We start from the raw sequence: 25,602 nt of genomic DNA, 5'->3' as shown, positions 1-25,602 counted from the left end.
TAAAAATCTAAACAGATTTTTAATTTTCAGTAAAAATTAACTAATGTGGGGAAGCAAAAGAAGGAATATAATGCATATATATGTAGCTTTATTAAATGTTAAAATTCAACCAAGCAGAACAGAAACAGACCTTTGTTTATTGAAATTCACTCCTAATTCAAAAGTGTATTCACTAATTTCAGTCCATCCTTTTATAAAGAGCAATTGCTGAGTCTTACCTGAAATTTATAATCCTCCTGCCTCTGTCTCCCAAATTGCTGGGATTACAGGTGTGAGCCACCGTGCCTGGCTCAGATACTCTGCAGGCTGAGGCAGGAGGATCATAAGTTTGAGGCCAGCTTCTGCAACTTAATGAGACCCAAAAAGGCTGAGGATGTAGCTCGGTGGTAGAGTGTCCCTAAGTTCAATCCTCAGTACCAAAAAAACAACAACAAAATACTGACATAAAAAGGTCTCTAAGACATATTATTGTTAACTTTTTAATGAAATAATGAGCTTAGAGAATTTATCATCTGATATCACCTAAAAATTGTATTTACATTTTTATCTTTATAAGTGTGTATCAAAAGGAGAAAATGTATACATATCTAATAAATTAGATTCTTACAGGAAGAAGGTTCAGTCTGGGGAGAGTCTTAACTATGTACATCTCTATATTGATTAAAGTTTTTATGATGAAACCATATATTTCTGTGGTAAAGAAAGGAAAAATAGCCAGGTGTGGTGGCACACACCTGTAATCCCAGTGGCTCTGGAGGCTGAGGCAGGAGGATTGCAAGTTCAAAGCCACCCTCAACAAAAGCAAGTTATTAAGCAACTCAGTGTGACCCTGTCTCTAAATAGAGTACAAAATAGGACTGAGAAATGTGGCTCAGTGGTCAAGTATTCCTGAGTTCAATACCCAGTACCAAAAAAAGAAGAAAAAGAAAAGGAAAAATAATATGTGCATACTATAAAAAAATAATATTTAAAGATAAAAATTTCTTGATAAAATTAAAAAAAAACCACAACCTCACCAACCTACAAATAGCCTGAGAAAATTACTGTTTTATAAATATGCTTCCAAGGGTAAGGGACATTTTAATCTTAAACTAGGGAGAGGAAGAAAAGAGCACTACATAAAAAGTACTCACTTATCTCAACAAACCATGGGGATGTTATTTTATTTTTTATTTTTTGGTTACAGATGAATACAATACCTTTATTTTATTTATTTTTATGTGGATTGAACCCAATGCCTCACACATGCTAGGTAAACGCTATACCACTGGGCCACACTGCAGCCCTGGGCATATTTGTTTGTTTGTTTGTTTGTTTTTTACAGTACTGGGGATTGAATCCAGGGCCTTGTGCATGCTAGGCAAGCGCTCTGCCATGGAGCTACATCCCCAGCTCTTTTGAGCATGTTTGTATTTGTTTTGTTTTATTTTGTTTTTGTTTTTGGAGACAGGATCCCACTAAGGTGCTAAAACTGGCCTCAAAATTGCAATCCTCCTGCCTCGGTCTCATGAATAGCTGGGATTACAGACATGCACTGCCACACCCAGCATGGGCATGTTTTTTTTAATGTGCGTGTGTGTGTGTGTGTTATAGTTGGACATAAAACCTTTATTTTTAAAAAATACATACATATATTTTAAAGTGTATTCACTGATTTCAGTCCATCCTTTTAAGTCCATCCTTTTAAGTATAATTTATATAAATAACTGTTTTTTTAGTTGTAGATGGACATAATATCTTTATTTATTTTTATGTGGTGCTGAGAATCAGACCACTGTCTCACATGTGCTAGGCAAGCACTCTACTGCTGAGCCACAACCCCAGCCCTATGAGCATGTTTTTTGAGTAATATGTATCATGGTAGCATGTAGCTTATTGTCTCTTTCAGTTTTACTTTTCATTGTATTCCTAGTGCCTTTATAGCATCATAAAAATCATCAGTATTTAAGAAATGAGTGATGGTGGTCTAACCATTGGTGAAGCTGTTCTAGTTTCAAAACCCAAGGTTAAGAAATCATGTTGGTTGAATGTTGTAATAATATCAGGCAGATACTCCTTTGTGTCTATAGCTTGAATTTAAGGCCACTGTCTTCTTTAATCATTATAAAATGGGAAATTCACTAGAATAAACAGTGTAGGATGGCATAGAAATTTTTTGTCTAAGAAATACCATGATAGAGCTGAGGTGGTGACTGAATGATAGAGTGCTTGCCTAGCATATGCAAAGCACTGGGTTTGATTCTCAGCACCACATAAAAAAGAAAAGAAAGAAAGAAAGCATGGTATGGTAGCACACACTTGTAATCAATTATAACTCAGGAGGTTGAGGCAGTAATAATATCACAAATTTAAGACCAGCCTGGGCAACTTAGCGAGTCTGTTTCAAAATTAAAAGGACTAAAGGTAATAACTCAGTGGCAGAGCACCCCTGGATTCACTCAGTACTACCAGAAAAAAAGAAAGAATAAACTACCTTGTTTATGCCAAAGAACATAAAGACCTTTGTTCAATACAGATTTTGCCTCAATATAGACTTTGTCTCATGCCTTACACACTTCTCTGTACATGAATTAAAGAATGGAATGATTCAGTGATCTATGATGAAATAATAGTTTATAAAAGCTATAGTATATGGCCTTTTTGTTCTCGTGCCATAGAGGTCAAACTGAAGCTGCTTATTTGCAGAAATTTTTATATGTAAAATAGTTTACCTTTTATTTCTATTAACTTGCTTTACTATGCTAGCCAGGACTTCCTATTAAGTGAAATTGAATTTACATAAATGACTTTGTTCAGATCCAGGAAGCTTTATATCTGGTAAAATTCACCAAAGAGATAAAAGGTGAATTTATTAGCATTTAGAACAACTTAACTATAAAATACATGGATATATCAACCTTTTATTGAAATGTTTTTATAATTAAAATCTATGTAACATCAGTAAAAATAATGATCAGTTATAAACTATTATGTGTATGTATATATAAAGTTTACACTTAGTTCAACCAACAGCATGTTTGTTTGTTTGTTTTGTACTAGGTATTGAACTCAGGGGCACTTGGCCACTGAGCCACATCCACAGCCCTGTTTTGTATTTTATTTAGAGACAGGTTCTCACTGAGTTGCTTAGCACCTCACTTTTGCTGAGACTGGCTTTGAACTCACTATGGATCCTCCTCCTGCCTTAGCCTCCTGAGACAGTGGGATTACAGACGTGAACCACTATGCCCAGCTAACATCATGTTTTTTGAATAGGAAATAATGTGATAATATGTAGCTCATATGTTTCATCATATCTCTAGTGCCTTTATAGCATGTAATAACTGTATATCTACATATTTATATACACATTCATATACACACAAATATATGTGCAAAAGTGATCATTTTTAACTCTGCAGATAGTTAATTAGCCTAGAGCTAAGGTAAAGTTTCTGAATTTTTTAGGGAAACATTAATTTGTACTATTTGTGTTTTTTTTTTTTTTCCCTTAGTTTCTGCCACTGCCTTCTACAAAGCACAACCTGTAATTCAGTTCATGTGTGAAGTTCTTGATATTCACAATATTGATGAACAACCAAGACCTCTGACTGATTCTCACCGGGTAAAATTCACCAAAGAGATAAAAGGTGAATTCATTAGCATTTAGAACAACTTGACTATAAAATGTATGGTTATGCCAGCCTTTATTGAAATGTTTTTTTATAATTAAAATCTATTTACATAACAGCAGTAAAAATATACATAAATTATACAATGTTGAATTAAGTTTACCTTAGGTAGTGTTTGAATGAAAAATATTCCAAGTAATGCAACTAGTATAGATACCAGCTAATTTGTTAATACTTAGCCTTACTATCTGAAAGGGATAATACTGTCTCATGAGAAAGTGCTTCCATAATATTGCTAAAATCATTATTTGAACATATTCTAATATATTGACTTCCTTATTTTTTTAATAATTTTAATTTCATTCCTTTGAAAATTTATGAATAAGGGGCTAGCCTATTTCATGTGTTGTTCTACAGTTGTAACTTAGCTATTTAATGTACATTACAGAGCTAACTGTTGCTTGCTTATTTTACTGAGTAGCTAAAATTTATACAGTGGCGTTATATTGTATATACATTTAACTTACATAAATTTAACTCTATTTGATCTCACAAGAAGAAAAAAAATATATAACTTTAATGATAATCTAAGATTTATATATAAATCTTAGATTATCATTAAAGTTATATATTTGCTCTTCATATGTGTACCGTTCTAAATATGCTTAGATATGTGTATACATTTTGTGTTCAAACCCATATATGCTGTACTTTATCAGAAATTTAAGGGGTTTTTAAGAATAATTTTGATTATGTACAATTCTTGCCTTGCTCATAACTTTAGAACCAAATCCTTATGTAAGATATGACTCCACTGTATTTAGTTTATTATTTAGACATGAAGAAAAATTATTTTATAATCAGAATGAGTAGCATAAATTCTATTTATATTAAATGTGCATCTTAAATAGCCAGAAATAATGATATTGTTTTTAAGATTGTACCTATTTGTTGCAGATAATTTTCAGCTTGTGGTTTGAATGAAGCATTCAAGTTTATTCACTGAACGTCTTTCAGTTCCCCAAATCAATTAGAGTAGCTGAATACATCCTGCTTGCTCCAGTAATCATTCATTCTTTGCCATTCAGTAACCAGGAAAAAGATAGTCATTGCAATAAAACATTAAAAGGAAAATTCTTCCTGCTTTGAAAATAAGCATCCATTTTTCTCAAATTATTTAAGTGCTGAAATAAGAAACTGTTAAATATAACTGTTTTGTAACCATACCATTGTCCTTTCATAATCTGTATTAACTGCAGTTAGCCTTGTCAGGAGGTTAGTGTATTACCTGCCATTATATATGTGATCATCTAAATGCCATGGTTTCCAGTGGAGTTGCTGCTTAGTTACCACCTCTGATATCATGAAGTCACTTACATTATTTTGCGGTAACTATGCAATCAACTCATATCACCACTCTATCACAGAAAATACAAGATCTGTACAGAACAAGGATTCAACTGCTGCCCGGAGAGCATGGACTCGATCTTAACTTCAACTGCTCAGGGGCCCAAAGAAATGACTGAAAAAATGACTAGAAAGCATTATAAAGTTGATGTTATAGTGAAGGTAAAGCCAAGTTTATAGGTTAAATATTTATTAAAGCCAAAAGAATTTTTTTTGTTGGATGGAGGGTTTGGGGGGGGCCTGGGCAGAGAATTATCTAGTCCATTTTTTTTAAATTGCACCTTTTTGCTAGCCCTCTGGATTTTGTTCTAATTCTTAGGTACCTATGATCCTAGATCTGGGGTAAAAACAGTCTGGGCTGAATCTGATTGACAAACCAATGATTTTTTTTTCTCCAAAATGAAGAAGGCTTTTTTTTTTAATAAGGCTCTTTTAAGTATATGACGTATTGTTACCCTACTAAGTCAAGAGTCAAGAGTTTTATGTTCTCTGCTATTTGGATTTAATTTTTAGTTGGCATGAGGATTTGATGGTAGCTGTTAAATATTGATACAAACTGTACTATAATGAATATTTTTAGCATATTCATTTTATTCCTGTTGAATTTCTCCCCAAATGTTTGATAATAACTTAGGGGTTTTTTTTGTTTGTTTGTTTGTTTGGTTTTTGCCCAATAATTCATAGTAAACAGTAGAAATATTGAGAAAAATGTATGGTAAAACTGCCATATGTATTTGAAAGTACCATTTTACTTTTGGTAAAAGCTTTTATGGTAGGTATGTAGAATGTTATTAATATTTTTTTTAATTCAGGGGAAAGACAAAAACAAATTGCTATGCAGTGAAAATAACTGAAATTTGTTTTAAACTTTTCTGGTGTTTTTCCCCTAAATATATTGTTATATCTTGCTTAGTCTGTTGTATTGATATTTCCTTCTCATAAGGCTTTCCCTTGTATTTTGTAGTCTCCTTTATAACATAATGCCTAGGAAATTCTGTAACTGATCAGAACTTTTAGTTCTGTAAAGGTAGCTATAATGAAAAAGTACTTCTCACAGATACATTTAGGAGTATTTTTCAAGAAAAATCCATACCAATCTGGTACAGGAACACTGTGTCCATTTAACATATTAATTTGTGTTCCTGTCAGAAGAAAATATTACTTAATATGAGTGAACTTTATATTTGGTGCTATAGTTAGTAAGAAAATAAATTATATTGTAGCAGGGTTTCTCAAACTTGTCTCTATTGACATTGTGGGCTGGATAATTCTTTTTTGGGATGGGAGGTGGTGTTCTGTACATTGTAAGATATTTAGGAGTATCCCAAATATCAAACTACTCACTAGTTGCCAATAGCACTTCCAGTTTATACTAGTCAAAAATGTCTCCTTTAGCTGGGCATGGTAGCATATACCTGTAATCAGGAGGCTGAGGCAGGAGGATCAAAGTCAGACTCAGCAACTTGGCAAAGGACCTAAAAACGTTAGTGAGACCCTGGCTCAAAATAAAAGATAAGAAGGGCTGGGATGTAGCTCAGTGGTAAGTACCCCTGGGTTAAATCCCAAAATATCCCCCCTAAATTTTTTTTACGTCTCCCTAGGGAATGGATGTGACTCAGTAGTAGAATGCTTGCCAAGTTGCATCTTTTGGTCCCCATCGCACCCTGCCCCCCCAAAAAAAGTCTCCAGACATTGCCAAATGTTCTTTGGGGATGGGGGGCAAAATCGCCTTCAGTTAAGAACCACTGCACTATAGGAACTACAAATATAAAAGAGAAATAATACAAAAAGGAATAACCAAGAATTCTGTCTGGAATCTAAAAATTGTCCTCCATCTACCCCTTTTTAGATTTTGTCCCTGGAATCTAAGCCAAACTTTAGAAATGGAGTTGCTTATCTGTAACCAATGGCCACTACATGTCTTGTTTGTTAACTTTCCTCTTGATGGCTCCAGAACTTGACTGGCCAATATGGTAGCCACTAGTGAGGTATATCTATTTAAATTTAAATTAATTATAATTAAATAAAATTAAAATTGCAGTTTTTCAGGCAACACAAGCCACATTTTATGTGGTTAGTAACACGTTACTAATGATTACCATATTAAGCACAGATGTAAAATATTGCATCATCTCAGAAAATTCTAATTGACAGCACTAGTTAAGAACATTCATCTCAAAGAAACAAAGACTTATAGACAGATGCAAAAAATAAATCTTCTTTTGAGACTCAGAACTCGTTGTTCAGTATGAGTTTTGATAGATGCAGGAAGAAATATTAAGATACGTAAAAAATAAAATTTGGGGCTGCGGTTGTAGCTCAGTGGTAGAGCTCTTGCCTAGCATGCGTGAGGCACTGGATTCAATCCTCAGCACTACATAAAAATAAATAAATAAAATAAAGATATTGTGTTCATCTACAACTAAAAAAAATTTTTTTAAATTCACCGCAAAGACTTTCAGCTGATGAGTTTAAAGCCCATTTCTTTACTTTCTAGAGTTGGCCTTGGATCCTTGAATACCCCCCAACCCCCACCCAGTTGTAGGTAGACTGCAGGGATCCAGGAATGCCTAAAATCATTGCTAAATTTTGTGTATGTACATTTTTCTGAAAGTTTATTGCTTTCATCAGATACTCTAAGGGGTCATTGATTCTATAAGAAGGTAGGAATCACCTGGTTTCAGAATTATTTTTGTTGCATTTGATTGCTACTAGTCAAATATGGTAAAAGTACTGTGTCACTATATTATACTTCAATAAAATGATCATTACATTTCTTTTTAAAGGGCCTGGCATTTTTTCTTTCTTGCTTTATACATCTTTAAAGGGCTTCTTTCTTGAGCTTTAGGAAATCTGATCTTCAATCAGTATGTTAAGATTGGGCAATTTAAATATCACATACTTTGAAGGTTATAAACTATCTTGAGAATTACTGCACCTCCTCTTTCATTCCTCCTTCTCTTTCCTAGCATAATTATCCGAATTTATTATAAATGGGGCTTTTATTAATGGAGAACTTTGTCCCTTGATCTTTGGGCTTTGAAATTTTTATGATTCTATTTATTATGAGTGGAGCTTGATAGGGTAGAGAAAAGGTTTGAAATTAGGTCTACCATGGTAGTATCCATTATTAGCAATGTTATATATAAAATTATGTTAATATCACATTGTATATATATCACAGATTTTGTTTGCTCAGAATTAAGTTTTTATAGTAGTGAACAGGCTTTATAAATGTAAATATTTTACAGTGACAATTCTGTAACCTGCATTTTTCTTGTTGGGAACAGGTCTGAAGGTTGAAGTGACTCATTGTGGAACAATGAGACGGAAATACCGTGTTTGTAATGTAACAAGAAGGCCTGCCAGTCATCAAACGTAAGAAAAGCAGTGGTGATACGAGGCAGCTCACTCTAGGTAGTAGGTTGGAAGTTTTGCTGGCTTGTAGTGGGATAAGAGTCTCATATCTCCTTTTTTTCCCTCCCCTCCCCACCAGCTTTCCCTTACAGCTAGAAAATGGCCAAACTGTGGAGAGAACAGTAGCTCAGTATTTCAGAGAAAAGTACACTCTTCAGTTGAAGTACCCACACCTTCCCTGTCTGCAAGTGGGGCAGGAGCAGAAACATACCTACCTGCCGCTGGAAGTAATGTTTCTTTGCTGCTCATGAATATCTTCCTCTTCATCATTCTTTTGGGGTCTTTTATGTCCTGTAACTTACCTCATATTCTGCTATCTATTTTGGAACTTAAACTCTTCTTAAATTTTATTTTAGGTTTTTATTAAATGAAAGAATATAGAAAAGGGAACTATAATTCTACCACTCTAGTCTAACCAATACTTCTTTCAATCTTTTTATCCTGTGTACATTTTACCAAATTATAATAATATTGTAAAGTAGTTTTGTTTGCTACTTTTTTATTTAACATGATATTAAAAATAAGCAATTTAATTATGAAGATTTAAAATTTTTATTTTACATGTAATTGGCACTGAGAACTAACAAAAAGATATTTATACATCTATCTAATATAATACTTTTTTCTATTTGTAGGTCTGTAATATTGTGGCAGGACAACGATGTATTAAGAAACTAACAGACAATCAGACTTCAACTATGATCAAGGCAACAGCAAGATCTGCACCAGATAGACAAGAGGAAATTAGCAGATTGGTTAGTTCTTAACCCTAGAAAATGGGAATTTAAAACATGTTAGGATTAGCTTCTAAAAAAGCATACTCTTACCAGCCCATATCTTATTGCCATCAGAATTAAAAGGTATCATGAAATAACCTAGGAGTATGTTTTGGGTGGTGGTAAACTTTAGTAGGTCCTTCTTATTTAACCCTAGACTCTTTAACTAGATGCAGGAAACAAGTTCTGCCAAAACTAATATTTTAATTTAATGAACTGGAAACCACCTAAAAGAGTGGGGGAAAGAAATACTTAACACTCATTCTAGGATTGTTTCACTTCCAGTATCAGACTGGCAACTATACAGTCTAATAAAAGCTTCAAGCATGTGATATCTCCACATGTCTCATTGTGGAGGAGGAGAGAGGAGTTACCACTACCATTTGATAAAACTGATGGTACCACAATGTATGTGTGTATGTGTTTGTGTGTATCAAGCTATCATTTTATACACAATAAAAACATGACCTGTTAGGGGCTGGGGTTGTTCTTGTTGGGAACAGGTCTGAAGGTAGAGTGCTCGCCTTAGCACATGTGAGTCACTGGGTTCAACACTCACTCAGCACCACATAAAAGTAAATAAATAAAATAAAGGTATATTAAAAAATGCCCTATTATCTGTCCTTATTTGCAGGAGGGGATAGCTGGGGTTGAACCCAGGATCTTCCACATGCTAGGCACAAGCTCTGCCACTGAACTACATCCTCAGCCCTCTTCCAGGCTTTTTTATTTTATTCACTAAGTTGCCCAGGCTTGCTTCAAACTTAAAAGTCCTCCTGCTCAAGTCTCCTAAGTAGCTGAAATTATAGGTATGCATGACAATGCCCAGTTTATCTGTGTGTGTGTGTCCAGTTGTTAGGCCTTGGGATTGAACACAGGGCCTCACACATGCTAGGCAAGTACTTTACCACTAAGCTACATCCCTGGCCCTATCTATTTTTTTAAAAAAATAAATAAAGCTAATAGAATAGGCAAAATTTAAAATAAAAGGCCAGCTGGACCTTAACTCGCTCTACCCTTAAGTACCATTTAAACTGTTTAGGCAAAGAAAAAAATCTGGAAATACGAATATTCCTCAGAACAACTCAGTAACATTTTCAAAAACAATGTTAAAGATTATTAGAAAAGTGATTCAGAACTGGCTCTTTTATTTTGTAAGCCAATTTAAAAAAAGACCATTTTTTTCCTTATAATTTTGTAAAGAGTGCATAAAAGTTATTATGTGACATTTAATTAGGAAAATGCATGCTGGTTCTCATCCTAGAATTTTCTCTAATTCTATAATAAGATTTTAAAAGCTTTCTTAAAACCATTAAGAGACATTTCTATAAAGTCTCAATAACTAGCAATTCTAAATTATTTATTACAGCTTAACTGTTCAGAAAGACAATATTGTGTAGTGCTTAACAGAACAGACTTTGGCTAGGCACGGTGGCACATGCCTGTAATCCCAGCACCTTGGGAGGCTGAGGCAGGAGGATCACAAGTCCAAAGCCAGCCTCAGCAAAAGTGAGGCTCTAAGCAACTCAGTGAGACCCTGTCTCTAAATAAAATACAAATAGAGCTGGGGATGTGGCTCAGTGCCGAATACCTCTGAGATTAATCCCCAGTATCCAAAAAGAAAAAAAGAGAGAGAAAACTTTGGAGCCTAACAGCCATGTGTTTGAAGTTTTGCTTTTTCCACTTACTTAAATTTTTATTTTACTTACTATTATATTATGATTTTATCATCTAGTCGTTTAACTTTACTCACTTATTTAACTTTACTAAGCTATAGTTTTAATCCTCTGTAAAATACAGATTATAAAAGACCTACTTTAAAGCCATAAGATAATTGTGAAAATTAATTATTAAGAACTTAGCTATCGGGCTGGGGATGTGGCTCAAGCGGTAGTGCGCTCGCCTGGCACGCATATGACCCGGGTTCAATCCTCAGCACCACATACAAACAAAGATGTTGTGTCCACCGAAAACTAAAAAATAAATATTAAAAAATTCTCTCCCTCTAAAAAACAAAAAAAAAGAACTTAGCTATAAACAAGTTATAGTAAGTCTTGGTAAATAGTAGTTGTTATTTTTTATGACCTCACTGTGGAGATAAACCAACACACAACAGAAATAAATGGCAGTTAGGTTTGAAGAAAAAGATACATTATTGACTATTTTAGAAAATTACTTTTCCTTCTTTTTTAAAATATTTTTATACCTTTATTTTAGTTATTTTATTATTATTTTTTTAGGTTTTAGGTGTACACAATATCTTTATTTTTTATTTTTATGTGGTGCTGTGGATTGAACCCAGTGCCTCATGCATGCTAGGTGTGCACTCTACTACATCCCCAGCCACATCCCCAGCCCTAGTTATTTTATTTTTATGTGGTGCGGAGGATTGAACCCAGCGCCTTGCATGTGCTAGGTGAGCGCTCTACTGCTGAGCCACAACCCCAGCCTGCTTTTCCTTCTTATTATATGGAAATTCTGTTCACATGTTTAGATTATATAGTTCTTTAATAGATTTCTACTTGAAGTTGAACACCATCTTTTTTTTGTAACTTTGACCTTCACTCTGAGAACAAGTGAATATGTTTTGAAAAACACCTAATATAGTATGCTGTAAGCATGAATTATGGTGAAATCTAATACTGAATTCTCTCTTTGTATATAAAGATATATTGTGAAAAATTTATAACCTATAATTCATTCTGGCTTTCTTACCTATCTCCAATGTACTCCATTAAATAAACTTTATGATATAGTACTGTTTATCTGAAAATTCTGAAGTAAACTTATATAAATCATAAAGTAGTTTTTAAAAGTCTTAAAATTTTAAATATTTCTTTCAAACTTTATAGGAAATAAATTTTAGTAATATGTGTCTGGGTTCTCTGTAATCAGAGGATCTTAACTAAAGGTGAAGTATTTCTCCCTCTCAAAACATATTAGGTTCAATCATTAAAAATTTTTATGGATCAGGGGCTAGGGTTGTGGCTCAGTGGTGGAGTGCTCACCTAGCATGCACGAGGCACTGGGTTCGATCCTCAGCACCACATAAATGTAAAATAAAGATATTGTGTCTACCTAAAACTTAAGAATAAATATTTTTTTTTAATTTCATGGATCAATAATAGTTAAAATCTTATTATTCAATCTAATATATACATTTAAATTTTGTATGAATTACCAAGGACTTCACAGACTTCCTACAATCCATTCATGACCATAATCCCCAAGCTAAGATTCTCCATTCTCCAGTTAGGGCACCATTGATGAGACCTATTGCAAAACATAGATGACAAAGAGAAAGAAAAAGAAGAAAAAAAAAGGGCTTTAATGAGTAAAATACAGGATCTAGGGGAATTTTGAGAGTAACTACAAACTTTTCCTGTTGTTAGGTAAGAAGTGCAAATTATGAAACAGATCCATTTGTTCAGGAGTTTCAATTTAAAGTTCGAGATGAAATGGCCCATGTAACCGGACGTGTACTTCCAGCACCTATGCTCCAGTATGGAGGACGGGTAAAGCCTCTTGGTTTTTTAATGAAATATAGGTACTTTGTAAGAATGGAGAGAAGGGTATCATAGCTAAGTCTGGAATTTTAGAAAGTTTTTCGTTATTCCAACAATATATTTTTTTAAATTTCAAAGTAAATGTCCTTGCTTGAATTTAGTGGAATTTGGGGGGTTTTTTAATATTAAAATTATAAACAATATTGATTTAAAATAGCCAGTTTCTTATAAAATATCAGATTTATATTAATTCAGCAATTTGAAATACTTATTTTTGACTCATCAGAATACACCATAAAGTTTTTGTTCTTTTTTGCCAAGTTATTTCTCTTTCTCCTATAGAATCGGACAGTGGCAACACCAAGCCACGGAGTATGGGATATGCGAGGAAAACAGTTCCACACAGGAGTTGAAATCAAAATGTGGGCTATAGCTTGTTTTGCCACACAGAGGCAGTGCAGAGAAGAAATTTTAAAGTAAGGAATGTCATTACTTTGGTTTCAGGGCCTATTTGTATTTAGATTTTAAATTACTCGTGTCTTGTTCTAACAAATGTTCCTTCAACATGGACTTTTTTTCATTCTTCTTTGGTGGTAGTGAAGATTGAACCCAAGGCTTCACACATATCACTGAACTTTTTTAAATGTTTCTTCTTGATACTTTGAAGATTCCTAAATGTGTTAGTCTTAGTAAGTCTTTGATTCATGCTTGTGGACATCCTAAAAGACTAGATTATATGGTATAGTAGCAGCATCATTGTCTTTTAATGGCAGATAGAATAGGTTCAGTTCCCAGCTTTGCCACTTTATTACCATGAATAATTTATTTAATCTGTCTCTGGAGGATTGCAAGTTCAAATCCAGCCTCAGCAACTTAGTGAGGCCCTGAGCAACTCAGTGACACCCTGTCTCAAAATTTGGAAAATAATAATAAAATGGGCTGGGGATGTGGTTCATTTGTTAAGTGCCCCTGGGTTCATTCCCTGTCACCAAAAACTAACCAACAAAACAAATGAGGTTCATTGCTCCTCCCATCATTACTCATTTATGTTAAATACAGAATTTTCTTTAAATATGATATTGTCGGGGCTGGGGATGTGGCTCAAGCGGTAGCACGCTTGCCTGGCATGCGTGCAGTCCGGGTTCGATCCTCAGCACCACATACAAACAAAGATGTTGTGTCCGCCGATAACTAAAAAATAAAATATTAAAATTCTCTCTCTCTCTCTCTCTTTAAAAAAAATATTAAAAGTTCTCTCTCTCTCTCTCTCTCGCTCTCTCTCTCTCTCTCTCTCTCTTTAAAAAAAAAAAAAGAAAGAAAGACCAAGGTATCTTCTCAAGGAATCAGGATTTTCCTTTAAAATAAATAAATAAATAAATAAGATATTGTCCTTTTTTATGTAGGTGAAAATACATTAAAATGCCTTCTTTGTTTGTTTTTAAATTTCCTTCTCATGTTTTTCATCTCCTCTCAGGGCAAAAATCTTTCCTGCTCTCTTGGTCTGATAGGTCATACTGTGGAAGTTCTGGACTATATTGTAATTATGGTTCTACTATTTAGCTAACATTTAACCTTTGCCGAACACTTATTTCCCTGAAACTGTTTTCTAATCTATGAAATAAAAATAATACCTGACCTGCCTCTCTCAATGGATCTTGTCAAGATCACATTAGAAAACATGTATTAGCTGAAATTTTCAAACTTTTACCAATGGTCTTGGGTAATGTGCTAAGTATTTTACATGTATTATCTCAATTAGTCTTCTTGCCAATCCTATAATGTAAGTAATTGTTTTACAAATAAAGGGGTAAATGTGTCTGAAATTTCATAACTAGTAAGTAGCAGAACTACAATTGAAATTCTCGATGCTGACTCTAGAGCTGAGCTCTTAACCAGTACACTCTGTTCCTAATGCCCCTTGTAAACTACTAAATACCATATAATGGTATAGTATGCTTTTAGTTTATAAAATACAAGAGTCCCCATTTACGCATTGTTTCACTTTCTATGGTTTCAGTTTCCTACCATCAAATGTAGTCCAAATATATTAGATAGAAAATTTCAGAAATTAGTAGTTCAGCACATAAGTTTTAAAGATATACTTTTTTTCTGAGTAGTATAATAAAATCTTGCACTGTTCTGCACCTTTCTGTCATACCTCACCTGGGATATGAAACATCCCTTTGTCCAATGAACCCTGCTGTACATGGTTAGTTACTTAGTAGCCATCTAGGTTATCAGATTGACTGCTCTGGTACTGTAGTTCTTGTGTTTAGGTAACCATATTTTATGCTATAGTATTTAAAATCATGTATTATCTTGAACTCATTAGGGATTGGATTCAAGGACTCTACCAATGAACTACGTCCCCAGCTCTGTTTATTTTTATTTTGCGACAGGATCTCACTAAGTTACCAAAACTGGCCTTCAACTTGTGATTCCCCCTGCCTTAGCCTCCTGAGTGGCTGTGATTAGAGACATGTGCCACTGTGCCCACCAAATAACCTTGTTTTTCATAATAATGCCCCCAAAGTGTAAGAATACTGATGCCGGCAATTTGGATATGCCAAAGAAAAGCTATAGCCAGGTGTAGTGGCACATGCCTATAATTTCAGCAACTCAGGAGGCTAAGGCAGGAGGATCAAAAGTTTGAGGCCAGCCTCAGCAATTTAGCAAGACCCTATCTCAAAGTAAAAAATAAAATGTGGTATTGATGTAGCTCAGAAGTAAAGTGCCCCTGGGTTCTATCCCCAGTACAAAAAAAAAAAAAAAAACTAAGTGATCCCTTTAAGTGAAAAAGTGAAATTTATCAATAAGGAGAGAAAAAAATCATATGCAGTAAAATTTTTTTTTCATAAATGTTAAGAAAGAAAAAAACTGCAGAAATTACATCCTCAGTGCATAAGTGCTTAGTTAAGATAAAAAGGCATTAAATTATAAGGTCTGTACTATCCATAGATTCATATATTCACTGGAGGCCTTGGAACATATTCCCTGAGAATAGAGGAAGATTTCTATACATTATTGACCTGATGTTGCCCTTAACATCAGTAATCCGATGATTATGTGTATATGGAACACACAAATCTTCACTTCATCCTCCATTCATTTTCTATACTTTTCATTACTATTTCGTAGGTATTAATGACTAGACAAGTTTTATATTTAATGGTTTCTTCTTCCAGGGGTTTCACAGACCAACTGCGTAAGATTTCCAAGGATGCAGGGATGCCCATCCAGGGCCAGCCATGCTTCTGCAAATACGCACAGGGCGCAGACAGCGTAGAGCCCATGTTCCGGCACCTCAAGAATACATACTCTGGGTTACAGCTCATTATTGTCATCCTGCCAGGAAAGACACCAGTGTATGGTAAGGATATATTAAAACTGCATTATCAGGTGGTAGAGTGTTACCTGGCATGCATAAGATCCTGGATTTGACCCAAAGTACCATAAAAGAAAAAAATCTGCATTTTTCTTCAGGTACTTGATATTCATTTTAGGCTTATGTATCCTGTAGCTTTCAAATACTAAAACATATTTTATGGTACAGTAAGTCGTGCATGTTACTTTTAAATCAGTAAACTAAATTGTTCAAGAAGAGACCTGAGAAAATAATTTTGTAGCTAAGCAGGACATGGTGACACACACCTATAGGCCCAGCTGCTTGGGAGGTTGAGGCAAGAGGATCACTTGAACTCATGAATTCAAGACCAGACTGATCAACATACCAAGAACCTGTCTTAGAGGAAGATAGAAAGGGAGGGAGGGAATAAGGAAGCAAGGAAGGAAAAAAGGAAGAATAGTATATGTTCTCATACAGTTTTTTTCTCTCAGTACTGAGGATTGAACCCAGGGGCACTTTGCCACTAAGCTACATTCCCAGTCCTTTTTATTTTTAATTTTGAGACTGGTCTTGATAAATTGCCCAGACTGACCTCAAACTTGCAGTCCTTCTGCCTCCGCCTCCCAAGTCACTGGGATTACAGGTGTGTATCACCATACAGGATTTCTCATACACTATGACTGGGAAGCAAAGTATTTCCATAGCTCCTAATTTGTCTTCTTGCCTGTGGGGGTGGTTTACAAGCTAAGCAGGACATAGTGACAACACCTGTAGGCCCAGCTGCTTGGGAGGTTGAGGCAAAAGGATCACTTGAACTCATGAATTCAAGACCAGACTGATCAACATACCAAGAACCTGTCTTAGAGGAAGAGAACAGATTCCTGCTTGGTAGAATAGATTCCTGCTTGGTGGTGTGAGCCTCCTGAGAAGATAAAAAGTCTGAAATATTCAGTAAGGAACAAAACACAAAGTCAGAAATTAGATTTAAAAGGGCAGTGTCTGATGGGTCTTCCAGCCCTGATAGGAACTGGAACTGAACAACTGAAAAAGACCCCAATCCTTTATTTAAGGGGAAATAGATCAAAGGTGGCAGGGATCTTGAAGTAAACAGGTTGTTTGGTGCTTGAAAGGTTACACCCATCTCTCAGTGGCTACGTTTGATCCTAGGGTTGTGAGCTAAAGCAGGGTACCAGCGTGATCTGGGCTTTCTTTCCTAGAAAAGCAGCTTCCCTGCCTTAATGGCTCAAATAATATCCATAATTTATACACAGCTTCCAACACTTGCTTACATTCCATGTAGTCTCTTCCTGAGCAGATAATATAGAGAATTCCTATATACCACCCTGTTCCCTGCAGTTTTTCCTACACAGATATTATTAACTTCTTCCCTTAAAGGGAACATTAAATAAACCAACAGTTTTACATTATGATTCACTTTTTGTATTGTATAATTCTTTGGGTTCTGACAAATGCATTATAATCACAGTATCATACAAAATAGAGTCACTGTGCTAAAAATCCTGTTCATCCTGCCTCTGCCCTGAATTCCTGAAGCTGCTGATCTTTTTGTATCTCTACAGTTTTATTTTTTCTATAATATGATGCAGTTGAAGTATGGAGCCTTTTCAGATTTGTTTCTTTCACTTAGCAGTATGCATTTAGGTTTCCTCCATCTCTTAGGACTTGATAGCTCATTCTTTTGTTGAATTAATACTTCTTTTTTTTTTTTTAATTTTTAGTGTTTATTTTTTAGTTTTCGGCGGACACAACATCTTTGTTTGTATGTGGTGCTGAGGATCGAACCCGGGCCGCACGCATGCCAGGTGAGCGCGCTACCGCTTGAGCCACATCCCCAGCCCCGAATTAATACTTCTTTATGGGGGCTGGGGTTGTGGCTCAGTGGTAGAATGCTTGCCTCGTATGTGTGAGGCAGTGGGTTTGATTCTTAGCACTGCAAATAAAGAAATGAATAAAATAAAAAGTCCACCAACAACTAAAAAAATAATTTTAAAAAAAAGTCTTTAGGGCTGAGGCTGTGGCTCAGTGGTAGAGTGCTTGCCTAGCATGTGTGAGGCACTGGGTTCGATTCTCAGCACCACATATAAGTAAATGAATAAAATAAAGGTCTAAACATCTAAAAAAATATTTTTTTAAAAAAGTCTTTATATGGATGTACCACTGTTTATCCACTCACCTATTGAAAGACATCTTGATTGATTCCTGATCAATAAAAGATAAAGAAAAGAAAGTATAAACAGAATGGAAATGTCCATAAAACAAAAGTTGGATAACAACCACTTGGTATGCATCTCATGCCTCTGAGTACAGTGTAATTAGTCTGATTGTTTAGGTATTTTTGTCATTCAATCAAAAGGTAGAGATGAGGGCTGGAGTTGTAACTCAGTGATAGAGCACTTGCCTGTCAAGTGTGAGGCACTGGGTTCAATCCTAGCCCACATAAAAACAAATAAAGGCATTGAACCCATGTACAACTAAAAAAAAATTAAAAAAAAAAAAAGGTGGAGGTGACCAAAATTCATACTCTAAGCAGCAGCTGGAATTGTTTGTAAGTCCTATTTTCTATGTGGTCTCCCAATCCATTTTGAGATGCTTTTTTAATGTTGCTTTCATTGTAATTTTCCTTTTATTTTCAGACCCTCACAGGGACTCTGTATATCGTCTTCTTTCTACTGTGTTATTTTTCATACCTCACTTTCCAACCTTTACCAAGAAAATGAATGTACATTCTTCCTGTTTTGTTGTTGTTGTTGTTGTTGTAAATGAACACAATACCTTTATTTTGTTTAGCTTTTTTTTCCTATGTGGTGCTGGGGATTGAAGCCAGTGCCTCATGCATGCTAGTCAAGCACTCTACCACTAAACAACACCCCAACCCCACATTCTTCCTTCAAATTTCAGTTTAGAAGTTTCTTCTGAGGGGAGAATTTGCCTGACCTTCACAAATCAAATTCTTTCTCTTTTATCGTCAGCACCTTGTACCTCTCCTTAATATTATTTTCACAATTGTATTGTTAAATTTGAGCAGTTATTTAATTAAAAGCGTGTTTATATAACTAGACTATGAATTCTTTGGGGGCAGGAACAATGTCTGCATTGATTCATATACAGATCTTTGTACAGTACCAGTATTAGGTGCTCATTAAAAATTTGTTGGATGAATAATATTGTTTGGAAGGTAATTTGCTCCTATTATAAAAATGTTTTATAAAAATAACAAACACATATACATATATGTGTGTAGGAAGATAATAGAAATTTATCCTGAAGAAAATTATTTATTTGTTTGTTTATTTATTTGTACTGAGGATTGAACCCAGGGGTGCTTAACCACTGAGCCACATCCTCAGCCTTTTTTTATATTGTATTTAGAGACAGGGTCTTGCTGAGTTGCTAAGGGCCTTGCTAAGTTTCTGAGGCTAGCTTTGAATTGCGATCCTCCTGCCTTAGTCTCCAGAGCTGCTGGGGTTACAGGCCTGAGCCACTGCACCGCACCTAGCTCCTCAAGAAATTTATAATAAAGTAAAGATGAAGAAGTTACATATTTTGTTTGAAATAGTGAAAATCTGGAACAACCTAATATATTAGTATAAGTCTGATTAGATCCATTGTGGCATTGGAAAACAGAATAACTGCTACTATATTAATAATAAGAGCAATCTATATATGGAGATTGAAAACCATATTCTTAAGTGAAAATGACAGATTGTAAGACAATGTGTAGTATGTTCTCAGTTTTAATTTTTAAAATGTTTTCCACATTACGGTACTGGGTGTGGTGATACTATTACAGGGCTGGAGCCTTCCAGGAAATAGGTAATGCAGTGGACCCCTGTTCAAACCCTGATTCTTGCGATCAAGTCAGGAAGATTTTAGACACATCACTGAGAGTGACAACATGAGTTTATTAGAAAGGATAGGAAAGGAGAAATGGGGAACTTCTTATCGGAGAAAGTGGGTCCTCTCAGAGAAGAGAGCGACAACACTTCTCCCTGCCTTCAGTTTTATTGGAGGTTTCAGGGCAGTTTCAGAGAGTCCCTCCCAGGTCCACCTCTTGACTTTTTTTTTTTTTTAAGTTGTTGATGGATTTTATTTTATTTATTGATATGCGGTGCTCAGAATCGAACCCAGTGTCTCACACATGCTAGGCAAGTGCTCTACCACTGAGCCACAACCCCAGCCCTACCTCTTGATTTTGACAGCAGGATGACATCACACTTTCAGATCCCCACTGCCATGAAACTCTAAGTCACTTTGGCTCTTGCTGACCACCTCTAATTGGAACCTGTTCTTATAGATTTTATGGTTAGGGAAATTATCTTTAGCTCCCTGATGTTTAGGATCTGGTCCGTGTAAGGGTCACAGAAATAACCCTCCTTCAGAGTAACTTGTGTTCTTCTTATCCACATTTCCAGCATGCTTTTCTCCTGTAGATAATAGGTATTTTGCTGAGGAATGTAACATATTCTGTGGACTTACGCCAGGAAGGGCTACAGGTAAATTGCTTTTTAAAAGTGAAAGTTGTGGGGGTCAGCACAGTAGGCCTATGTTATAGACTTATTCATTTGACCTCATGTTCCCACAACTCAGATCTCTCTGTGTGCTCCATCTGCACATGGTTACTCAGAAGGCTGAGTCAGGAGGATCCCAAATTCAAGGACATCCTGGGCAGTTTAGCAAGATTCTAACTCAAAAATTTTAAAAGGCTGGGGATGTAACTCAGTGGTAAAGCACTTACCTAGCATGTTTGAGGCTCTGGGTTCAATTCCCTAATACTGAGGAGGAAAAAAAAAAAAAGTTATGTAAACTGAAATCCTTAGGGTAAAGATTTAGACTTAGATTTCCTTTATGGAAGAGGCAAAGAACAGGAATCTTTTATTATTTACACTGTAATGCCTCAGCACTTTCAAACTAAAGGCTGGAGATTAAAATTGATAGACATAAACATACTTTGACTATAAGTACATTAGTATAAATGAGAAAATTACTGGAAAAGAGTACAATAAAAGATAAAGGATTATGTGTTTTTTGTTTTATAGTTTTTTTTTTAGTTATTGTAGTGATACTATTTTTATGATGAAGGGAGGAAAATTATTTTCCTCAACCTCTTAAGAAGTTCATAGTTGAAACAGACTACTCTAACAAAAGGAAGATTAATGGAGAAAACCATGCAAGTTTATTAAAATATATAGTGCGTATCACATGGGATAAAATTAGTTCACGGTAGTGTTTATGGAGTTTGGCTTAAATAGAATATCTAACAAAGAATGTTAATTTTAGAGAACTGACAAAAATAAATAAATTAAAAAGGAAAGCAGTCCCAGGCTTCCAGAAGTGGGAAACTGTGGGGAAAGACGTATATGGAAAACACAAGTGGAGTAAACTCCCCTCACATATTCCTCAGGCACTATCTTTTGAGATTCCAAGGGTTGTAAATAAAAATTTACATCCTGTCTTTAGGCAAGAAAAGTGAGGGAGGATAAACCAATGGTATTTGTAAATCTCTGACTTGCTATCAGAGAGGGAAGGCAGGGAGCTCCTCTGCATCTTAATTGTATCCACCTCAACAATCTTTTGTATTTGGAAGAGATATGGGTTTTTTTTTCCAATCTAAAAACATACTTTTTTTTACACAAAGAAGAAAACAATCAGAAAAATTACCACTAAATACTTAACCTAATCTTCAAGATAGTGTACTTCACGTTTTATTAGCATTGTTTTAGTTTTGGTGTAATTTGGAGTATCCTGTAGTACAAGGATGTATTGCAGGGGGAATGCATAATAACTTTATTTTTCAGTAAGTGGATTTAAGTCCTTGTTCTAACTTGAGGTATTTTATTTATTCCATAGCGGAGGTGAAACGTGTAGGAGATACACTTTTGGGTATGGCTACACAGTGTGTTCAAGTGAAGAATGTAATAAAAACATCTCCTCAAACTCTTTCAAATTTGTGCCTAAAGATTAATGTTAAACTCGGCGGGATAAATAATATTCTTGTACCTCATCAAAGGTAAGCTAATCACTTATAAAAATTCTCATTATTTTTCCTGTCTTTATTTTTCTATATATGGCCACATATAATTACTGTAAGCTCTGACTTAGAGATAACCTTGATGATTTCTACCATGGGATATGTAGACATTTTGGCAAAAAAATTAAAATAGTTTGAATTGGCCCACTCTGGCCCCTATTTTCATTTAGTATGCAAACTACCTCTTGCCTTGTCAGAAAATATTGAGAACTTTATTTCTCACTGGAGAGCCTAGCTTAAAAAGAGCTTTTCCTTTATTTAATAATCATCTTCATCCTGATTTCATGAGGTTAACTGTCTTGACTTATATACATACGTAAGCATTAGAACAAGTTTGGTCCATGTGTATTTGGAAAATAAAAAAAGCTCCTTTTTTCCCTGCCACCCTCTACCACCTTATCCCTATTAAATATGAAACGAGATTCATAAATAAGAGGGATGTGTTGAGTTTTTTCAACAAGTTTAATAACTAAAAAACAGTCTTTTGAATTTTAAAGGATATAATTTTAAAATAAAAGGAAAGGCTCACTACTTTGTGACTATTATATGTTACTCAAATGTATACATTTGGCCAGAGGATGGGGAGTAGTCAACTCCCATAATCTTTCCCATATAAAGTCTAATGATTCTTTTTCTCCTTGATGTATAAGTAGATTTTTTAAATTTGAGAAAAATTGGTGGATTAATATTTATAATTACTCTGATTACAGAGAACATTCGCATCAATTGCCCTTTGCAACCACCAGCACTTACTGCTTAAGACAAAAATTGTTCTCACAAAAATGCTAGGCAGCTCTGTTGTGACAGTTTCTACTTTATTGACTAGGGATTCTTGAATTAAGAGGATAAAGCACTTGGTAGTCGAGGCCTATGAAGCTGTCTATTCAGGACTTCCTCTGTGCTGACAGTGGCTTGCAGTTATGTTGCAATCATGTGAAACAGATAAATGGATGATGAATTATCTAACCCCTTTAAAAAATGTGTTTAAGACCTTCTGTGTTCCAGCAACCAGTGATCTTTTTGGGAGCAGATGTCACTCATCCACCTGCTGGTGATGGGAAAAAACCTTCTATTGCTGCTGTGAGTATCATTAGGCAGGTCTTTCCCTCCCTCCCTCACCTCCCCCTCCTCTCTCTTTGGTCCAGGATTGAATCTAAGGATACTTAACCACTGAGCAACATCCCCAACCATTTTTATTTTTTATTTTGAGTCAAGGTCTCACTAGGTTGCTTACAGCCTCATTAATTTGCTGAGGATGGCTTTAAACCTATGATACTACTTAGGCAGGTTTCTTTTATCTAAAGTTTAGACCAATATCAACATTTTAGTTTCAGCTTTTTGAGTTTTAATGATATTTTCTTTGTAGCTAACTTTCATAAATGTTCCTTCAGGTTTTTTTTTAATTTTTTTAGATGTTGATGGACCTTTACTTTATTCTTTTATTTATATGCAATTCTGAGAATTGAACCCAGTGCCTAATACATGCTAGGCAAGTGCTCTACCACTGAGCCACAACCCCAGCCCCTCCTTGACTTTTTGAGCATGGAGTTTTTGTTTGTTTGTTTTGTTTTTGTTTTGTTTTGTTTTGTTGGTGGTACTGAGGATTGAACCCAGGGCCTTTTGCATGGGAGGCAAGTTCTCTACCAGCTGAGCTATATCCCCAGCCCACTTCCTTGAGTTTTTGAAAAGAATGATTATTCTGGTTTGAAAACTACAAGTTCTATATATATATTAAGTCAAGTTTGTTAATTATGTTACTCAGCCTGGTATGGTGGCACACACCTATAATCTCAGTGGTTTGGGAGCCTGAGGCAGGAGGATTATTAGTTCCAAACCAACCTCATTACCTTAGAGAGGCCCTAAGTAACTCAACAAGACACTATCTCAAAAAATAAAAAGGGCTAAGGATGTGGCTCAGTGGTTAAGTGCCCTTGGATTCAATCCCTGGTACCCACTCAAGAAAAATTATCCTGTTTTAATTTGTCTGTGTGATCTCTCTGTGATTGTGCATTTTCAGTTACTTCTATGGTTCAAAGAGTTTGTTTATATATTTCAGTATTGTCTTTGTTAGATGAAAGATGTATTACAGGGATAAGGATGAAGGGAATGAAATGGTTTAAGTTTTATTTTTGAAGCATGAATTTGATATAGACTATCCTGGAAGAAAGAATAGGGAGGCCCAGTAACTAGCTTGAGGCTATGATCTGAATAACGTTTTAAGTTCATACTTTGATGTCTCCTTTGCTTCAAACACGTAACAATATGAAACAGGACATAGAAGGGGACAATTGAGATAGCCAGTTTGAAAACCAAGATTAACATCTCTGAAGACCTAATACACAACACAATTGCAGCCCAAGAAGACTGACTACAGATTCAGGATGTCAGATCTAGGAGTTTGCAGTAAAAGAACTCCTCATTTTTTCTAATTTGTTCTTTTTAGATATACATGATAGTAGAGTGTATTTTGACATATTATACATACATGGAGTATAACTTCCCAATCTCACGATTGTACATGATGTGGAGTTACACTGGTCTTGTATTCATATATGAACGTAGGAAATTCATGTTTGATTGATTTCTACTGTCTTTGCTTTCCCATACCCTCTCCTTTCCCTTCATTCCCTTTTGTCTTATCCAGTTAACTTCCATTCTTCCCTCCTACCCACCCCTTATTGTGTGTTAGTATCTGCATATCAGAGAGAATATCCAGCCTTTGATTTTTTGGGATTGGCTTATTTCACTTAGCATGATATATTCTTATATACTGGCAAATGCCATAACTTCATTCTTATTTATGACTGATTAATATTTCACTGTGAAAAAGAACACATCTTCTTTATTCATTTATCTATTGACGGGCATCTAGATTAGTTTCATAGCTTAGCTATTGTGATTGAGCTGCTGTGAACATTGATGTGACCACATCACTATAATATGCTAATTTTAAGTCCTTTGGGTATACACCAAGGAGTGGAATAACTGGGTCAAATGGTGGTTCCATTCCAAGTTTTTTGAGGACTCTCCTACTGCTTTCCAGAGTGGTTACACCAGTTGCAGTCCCATCAGCAATGTATGAGCATACCTTTTTCTCCACATCCTCACCAACATTTATTGTTACTTGTATTTTTTTTTTTTTTTGGTAGCAGAGATAGAACCCAGGGGAACTTAACCACTGAGCCACTGACCGGCCCTTTTTGTGTTTTATTTAGAAACAGGGTCTCGCTAAGTTGCTGAGGGCTAAGTTGTCTCGCTAAGTTGCTGGCTTTGAACTCGCAATCCTTCTGTCTCAGCTTCCTGAGCACAGTGACATATACACTCAGCTGTTACTTGTATTCTTGATGATTGCCATTCTGACTGGAGTGAGATGGAATTTCAGTGTAGTTTTAATTTGCATTTCTCTAATTGCTAGAGGTGTTGAACATTTTTTCATATATCTCTTGGCTGATATTTCTTCTTCTGTGAAGCGCCTATTCAGTTCCTTTGC

General features: G+C 35.2%; 1 protein-coding gene and 1 non-coding gene across 5 annotated transcripts in view; both read left to right on the top strand.

Annotated features, from left to right (window-relative positions):
- Positions 1–25,602, top strand: part of Ago3 (argonaute RISC catalytic component 3) — a 115,899-nt gene that overhangs the window by 63,988 nt on the left and 26,309 nt on the right. For all 4 annotated transcript variants that reach the window (XM_046468755.2, XM_046468756.2, XM_046468757.2 and 1 more), the window contains 9 exons: positions 3,495–3,629; positions 8,309–8,396; positions 8,515–8,662; positions 9,071–9,190; positions 12,604–12,726; positions 13,060–13,193; positions 15,903–16,087; positions 21,932–22,091; positions 23,102–23,192. In XM_046468755.2, the coding sequence (XP_046324711.1) occupies positions 3,495–3,629; positions 8,309–8,396; positions 8,515–8,662; positions 9,071–9,190; positions 12,604–12,726; positions 13,060–13,193; positions 15,903–16,087; positions 21,932–22,091; positions 23,102–23,192 (1,184 nt within the window). The remainder of the gene's footprint in view (positions 1–3,494; positions 3,630–8,308; positions 8,397–8,514; positions 8,663–9,070; positions 9,191–12,603; positions 12,727–13,059; positions 13,194–15,902; positions 16,088–21,931; positions 22,092–23,101; positions 23,193–25,602) is intronic.
- LOC124075468 (small nucleolar RNA SNORA40) lies at positions 7,171–7,297 on the top strand. The gene has a single exon (XR_006846079.1). It is a non-coding gene; the product is annotated as a small nucleolar RNA SNORA40 (small nucleolar RNA).

Source organism: Marmota monax, unplaced genomic scaffold (assembly GCF_021218885.2).
Source record: "Marmota monax isolate L192 unplaced genomic scaffold, Marmota_monax_Labrador192_F-V1.1 WCK01_AAM20220418_F8-fsc00008, whole genome shotgun sequence".
Lineage (NCBI taxonomy): Eukaryota > Metazoa > Chordata > Mammalia > Rodentia > Sciuridae > Marmota > Marmota monax.
This window is presented reverse-complemented; position numbering and strand designations above follow the sequence as displayed.